Consider the following 7,236-nt stretch of genomic DNA (forward strand, 5'->3'; position numbering starts at 1 on the left):
AAATGGGATTATGTGAATGCGGCCATGCTAGAGTTGTTGGTCTTAGATCATTTTTGGGATACTCTTAAAGACACGTGTGAAGGTACAAGCAAATATGTTTAGTGGTTCATGAGATATGATGATGTTCAAGATGTTACATCCTAAACTTAAACCAAACTGTTACGCCAACGCGGACACTGATGCCAAGAGGAGTAGGATAGCCCCATTATTCTTCGAAAAATTAAGCTAAAAATCATTAACCCAGTCCTTTTTATGATAACTGACATGAAACATTACACCTTACAGTGACCTTGACCTTTTGACCTCGATATCAGTGTTGCAGATCGAACTCATGATGTAATCACATTTGAAGTTTCAATGATATGGCTTTATAATTGTTAAAGTTAATGACCATGAACGAAAACTTTACAAAACAAGAGAGATCAGTGATCACATGGGTCGCCTGATGATAGCCAGCTATTGTGTTACAGGAGGCACAAAAACCATTAACAGGCCAAAACGAGTTTTTTATGCAAGAGCCATGATTCAGCCAAAACATTGATCAGGAAAACGCGTTTAACATGCACAAGTACTTAATGTACCGATCAATCCTGTAAAGTTTCATTTAATTTGCATTAGTAGTATAAGAGAAGTAGTCCGGACAAAACTTTAAAAAATAAAAATCATAAAAGGGCCATAACTCTGACAAAAACGATTGAACCGGAAAATGCATATAATGTGCACAACTAGACTTGATACTGATAATTCCTGTAGAGTTTGGATGAAATTGCACTAGAAGTTTCTCTTATTGAATATGTAAAGGAACTTCACTGAGGCCCAAAAGCCTAAAACATAAAACATAGATCATTTGGGCGCATAAAACAGAAAGATATGAAAATGATGATTAAAAGATATACTCATTCATACATTGAAAATCGTATTTTTGTGCTATTCTTAGCTCGACTTGAGTGAAATGCGTTGTAACGCTTTTTAATTTTGTGTAGTTTTCTCAATAAACATGATTATTATCGAAAAACAGAGTGAGCGAATGATCTAAAAATTTGCACACAATTTTTTTGTCTAGTCCTACCATACAGTAAATGGAAAATTAATCTTCAAAAGTATTCCCAAGTCCAGTCATGTAAAGAATAAAAAAACTCAGTGTCTGATGAACATATTTTAGTAATGACACCTTTCATCGTATGGTGGCCCATTTTCTATTTTGAGTTTATTTTTATTACTATTTTAATAAAACTACAGATACCATCATATAAAAAAAATCACGTGTGTCAAAGTTCAATACCCTAGTATCTCTATACGTATCCCTAACGGTTACCCCAGGATAACGTGCTCTTAACATTATCAATGTCATTCTTTCATATGACGTATGTTTATATAAGTCTGATAAGAGACTAATTCAATACAGTGTTACAAAATTCAGACTTGTCAGTCCTACACTGTTTTTGTTCATTGCGCTTATTTTTGTTTTTCAAATAATTATCCAAAGATCAAACGAGATGTTAATTGTTTTATATTACGGAATTGTTCTTGTAAGTAATGTGTTATGTTATGATGAAGGCTTTGATTTGTTCTTTAAAACAAATCTCGATGAAATGAATGATGTTCCAATAGAATTTGACCCACCGATACCGGCGTGGATAAAAGGCACTTTGGTAAGTTAATATGAAAAGAGAAAATGTGCATTTAGCTGTTTTGTTGTTTTTATAATTCAAAGCAAAATTGATATATACGCAACGATATATTAAATTCAAAACAACGTATTTCTTTTTGAGGAAAAATTAGCATGTTCAAAAAAAAAGTAATTTATTTTTATCGGACAGTATTTTATATGTTTTCAAATTCTGCGTTGAATTTGCTGTTAATTATGCAGGCATAATATTATATTTCAGTATGTTAATGATCTGTTTTAAGAAGGTTTTGTTTTGTTCTTTTATTTATTCACCTTTCTTCAGGTGAGAAATGGTCTCGGGAGATTTGAAGTCGGCAAGAGAAGGTTCCTCCATGCATTTGATGCTTTCAGCAAACTTTCCAGTTGGAAGTTCTACGGCAACGGATCAGCATCTTTTTCAACAAGGTAATGTTGATGTCACTTTATTTAAATGATGCTTGAAAGAAATTCTATGAGATTAATGAAATGTGGTTTCGCAAAATTTGTGTGAGAATTAGGAATAACTTTCAGCCTTTATTTTTACAGAATTCTACAATCTGAGTTCTACAAAACGTCAACAAATGATGACGACATCGCAGCGTTTCTGATGTTTGAAGGGGTTACTCCACCCTTTAACGAAGTTGAGAAACTTGAAGCATTAACTCGGGGTATAGACAATATGAATGTCAACGTGTATAGAATATATGACATCGAAAAAAACGTCCTGAGTACATCGCACTAAATGACTTCTGGAAAGTGTATAAATTCAACCCGACAGATCTGTCAACATTAGGAGACGTAACAGCCGACATTCCAAGAAAAAATACACCAGTCGGTAAATTCGCATTTCTCAGCTTCCTGTCATCAGCACATCCGCTTTCAGAGCCGGGGACCAATAATCATTTTACTTTCTTGTCGAGTGTCAGTTTAGTGCCTTGGATAAAAAGTACGATATCTTTAATTCGTATCAACTCATTGTCGAAGAGACAACTAGTTGCACAGTGGAATGTTGAGAAGGTACCTTACATGCATTCTTTCTCCGTCACTCAGAATTACGCCATTTTATTTGCCAGTCCATTCTACGTGAATACTTTGAAAATAGTTAAATCTGCTGAACCTTTTGAGAGTTTAGATTGGTTCCCGGAAGAAAAGACTAAAGTTTTTGTCGTAAATATTAAAACAGGTGAAGTGAAAACTCTTGAAACAGATAACATGTTTTGTATGCATTTCGTAAACGCTTTTGAGAATGAAAATGGACAAGTAGTCGTAGATGCTTCTTCGTATCCCAACCCAGATTTCGTCGGTAGCTTGCAAATTGAAGTTCTCATGGACCCAGTTCGCAGGAATAGCTTTGATGCGCATGCACTGATTAAACGTTACGTCATTGATGTCGAATCGGAAGAAATCGGACTACATCATTTTGAGCCGTCTATTTCCGTGCCTTTTTCTGTCAAACTTGATATGCCAGTGATTAATGAAAACTTCCGGTACAAGAAATATTGTTACATATATGGTCTTGTTTTAAAAAGTGACGACAAGCGATTGAGTAACATTTCAATCGTGAAGAAAAATGTTTGCGGTCAACCGGAAGTGGATAAATCATGGTTAATCGAAGGGCACTATCCTGTTGAGCCATGGTTTATTGAGCATCCTCATGCACAGAGTGAAGACCATGGTTTAATCATGTTTCCAGTGATTGATGGACACAATGCCAGTTCTTATTTGGCAATACTTGATGCGAGGAATATGAGTCTTGTAACAAAGGCCTACCTCCCAACCATTGTGCCGTATAACCTACACGGGAGATTCTTTCCGGAGGTCGTATAGTTAGGTTCCTTGCGTAACAATCACGTGACAATCACGTGGTGTCAGTGACTGGTAATCCAGACTAGGAGGTCTTATAGATATGATAAAATTATGTTACGACACTTAAATGTTAGGTAACAGTAAATGTGTCAGTTGCATAAATCGTACAACTTAGATATAAGATTTATACACTATCAACCTAATCGATAAATACCGCGTGGTCCACTTAATTATTCATTGGCATTTAAATGTCGCATTGGAAGTTGGTCAAGGTGTTACCGAACTGCGAATGTGGTTGTTCTGTGACTTATTGTATTTCATATACTCGTGGATATTTGAGCCGCGCCATAACAAAACCAACATAATGGGTTTCGACCAGCATGGATCCAGACCAGCCTGCGCATCCGCGCAGTCTGATCAGGATCCATGCTGTTCGCTATCAGTTTCTCTACTTGTTATAGGGATTGTAAGCGAACAGCATGGATCCTGATCAGACAGCGCGGATGCGCAGGCTGGTCTGGATCCATGGTGGTCGCAAACCCATTATGTTGGTTTTGTCATGACGCGGATCATTTACTTTCTTTTGTGGCTTTATCACGATTAACTGCTAGATGTTTATAAGCAACGTTTACTTACAATAATCGTTGGGATTACAATGAAAAGCGGTGACACATTTATTGTAAAAAACATTCAAGCATTTGTTTCGGAATCTGCACCCATTATTAGCTACGTATGGTCAATTTATTTTGACCACCAATCTTGTACAAATTGACAGCCCCAGTTATGCTTAGAGAATGTCCATGTTGTCGGCGGAACTATATTAGCAATGAAAAGGGAAGTAAGGAACTTTTCATGTATATGTGAACTGATGTTTGTATATGCATTTTGTTGTGATTATATTTGATTATTTGTGTGTTTATTTTATACATTTATATATAACCAAACCTTTGTTTCGTTTTTAGTTGATAGATTGATAAAAGATCATTTAGCTGCGTCACGACAAAACCCACATAATGGGTTTGCGACCAAGCATGAATCCAGACCAGCCTGCGCTTCCGCGCAGTCTGATTAGGATCCATGCTGTTCGCTTACAAACCCTATAGCAAGTAGAGAAGCTGATAGCGAACAGCATGGATCCTGATCAGACTGCGCGGATGCGCAGGCTGGTCTGGATCCATGCTAGTCGCAAACGCATTGCGTTGGTTTTGTCGTGACGCGGCTCATATATGCTTACGAAATATGCCCTTCATGGGGTACTAGTATATGGTGCAATAGTACAAAACTTTTTCTTTTGTTGAAATAACGTAAGCGCCAACAGCCTTCTTAATCTTGCGAGATTTTTTATTAGATCTCAAATTTCTGTTTCTTATATATAAAATCTCAAGTTTCCATCCCTTCATCCCTTATACATGTTTATAAAATCTCTTATTTCCATTTCTTATATAAAAGATCTGAAAGAATCGCCGAACTAATCCGGAGCAATGCAGAAATGCAACCTTTCTAAATACAATATTCAAATAAAAACAGTAACTTTATTGACCACATGTTAGAGATGGACTATCGTTAAATGGGAAAAAAAGCAAGTGTGTTTCGGGCAACTTATTTTAGGATTTTTCATTCTTTCCAGTCAACATATAACGGACCAACATGTCGTCCGTATTTTGTCAGAATACCTAGCGCTGGCTTGGTAGTTAAAGGCGTTTTTGCACATTTGGAGCGCTCGTGGGAATAAAGGGGTCAAAATGACCAATGAAAACTCTACTTTTATTCAGTTCATCTCTGTGTATTTCACAGGAATTTTGTTAAGTCTTTAATTAAGTCTTTTTGTAATTTAATTAAGTCTTTTGTTGAAAAATGGTGAAAACTTTTTTTTTTAATTTCAACACTCCTACAACGTTTTATCTCTAAGAGATTTTTTTTACTGTTTTTGTTCTGTTGTTTTGCAGGTAACCATCGACTTTTATACATGATCGATCGGTACATTACCGGAAATGCACGGAAATGACCGAGAGTTATTGTTTTGCTTACATGAAATATGTCCTATTTTCATACGGAGATTAAAACAATTTTGAAATTATCGAAAAGTGGCGTAAAATAAAATATTCTTATCGTAAGTGTTCCACTTGTTAGACCATGAAAGTTCATTCATCGGTCAGTGTTATGTTTACAATTGTATTATCAAACGTGGAACTATGTCAAGGTCACAAATTTAAATGTCGTCTGCACCAAGTTTGCTTTAACTATCATTCGTATATCATGATAATCTGTCTATGTTTGCTGGTTACACTTTGCCATTGACTTATATCAGCTGATTAAAACAACGTCTTTAATTAAAATGGCAGCAGATTTGAATTCTTGTCTTTTAAAATTTAAATGAAGAATCTACGATATATGAATCGCTACAACTCATATATTCATAGTCAGCCAACATAGAAAGGAATGGAATTAAATTGTATCAGTTTATCTTGCTGTGTCAAGTACGGTGTCAAGCAACAAAATACTGAGATAAATGGGAGAGATACATTTATAAAATGAGCCGTGTCACGACAAAACCAACATAATGGGTTTGCGACCAGCATGGATCCAGACCAGCCTGCGCATTCGCGCAGTCTGATCAGGATCCATGCTGTTCGCTTTTAAACCTTTTAACAAGTAGAGAAACTGACAGCGAACAGCATGGATCCTGATCAGACTGCCCAGGCTGGTCTGGATCCATGCTGGTCTCAAACGCACTATGTTGGTTTTGTCGTGACGCGGCTCATTTATTTTTTACGACTGTTTTCAGATTTTCGTAGGTAACACAGACTCGGACACGGCCATCAAACATACGTTCATCAAAGAAAAACAGTTTACCGCACAGTGTTATATACTTTGAATCTATATAACGTATCGTATTGTATTTCGGTTTATATTCAATCACTAGGTATATAATGGCTTGTAGTGGCTCATAATGTGTAATTTATGTATTTTGATATAACTACTTTATCTTATTGATATGTTCATTTAATTAACGAAGATAAATAATTGTATAAATGTTCTTGCTTTAAGTCATTAAATATGATAAACGTTTAATAATTAGTGCACACTTGCTATGTAAGATTATTTCCCCATATAGACATATATTGTTTTCAATTTCTTGAATATGACAAAGTTTGTGTAAGACATTCTATCCTTCCTATGCCTGACTTAACCTTTTTAGTTTCGAACTTAAGCAGGCCCTTGAAGGTGGTTTCTGTTTTGATATATTTTTTATCAGTCTATTAACGTTTGATTTACTTTTTCGTTTAAGACTGACTGTGAATGTGCATTGAACTCAAAAAATGAAAGTTTTTTGATATTTCACAGCAAATATACTTATTTGTGTTGATGAACATATTCATTTAATTAACTGATTTAGTCTTAATTGACTTAATAATGTAGTATGTTGGTTCAAATTAAGTAAGGAATATTTTTTCTTTCATTTTACGTAACTACTCAGTTTCATCAGAGGACTGCATGGACATCACTTGCCTGAAAAAATGGAGGATATGGTGTGAAATTTCTTTACCAAGTAATCTGAAAATATGTCTAATGGTCAAAAGTTGTCAGTGCAACTTCTTAAAAAAAACGAATGAAGAATAAACATTCAAACATACAAATAAAACAAGAGTATTAGATATATTTGTGCGTATTTATTTATTTATTTAGTGATATATCACAGTGAACCGACTATATTAAAAAAACAAGAGAGCCATGACGATCCTTTTATCGCTCACCTGATGTAAGACCAATAACACCTTTCT

General features: G+C 35.3%; 1 protein-coding gene across 1 annotated transcript; it reads left to right on the forward strand.

Annotated features, from left to right (window-relative positions):
* Positions 1-1,392: 1,392 nt before the first annotated feature.
* LOC132752490 (uncharacterized) lies at positions 1,393-3,839 on the forward strand. Its single transcript, XM_060742816.1, is given in 4 exon segments — positions 1,393-1,652; positions 1,953-2,074; positions 2,195-2,364; positions 2,367-3,839. Coding segments are annotated over 4 exon segments (1,557 nt in total). The 5' UTR covers positions 1,393-1,496; the 3' UTR covers positions 3,476-3,839.
* Positions 3,840-7,236: the final 3,397 nt, after the last annotated feature.

This window comes from Ruditapes philippinarum, unplaced genomic scaffold, assembly GCF_026571515.1.
Source record: "Ruditapes philippinarum isolate M1 unplaced genomic scaffold, ASM2657151v2 ctg3001_1_1_1_1, whole genome shotgun sequence".
NCBI lineage: Eukaryota > Metazoa > Mollusca > Bivalvia > Venerida > Veneridae > Ruditapes > Ruditapes philippinarum.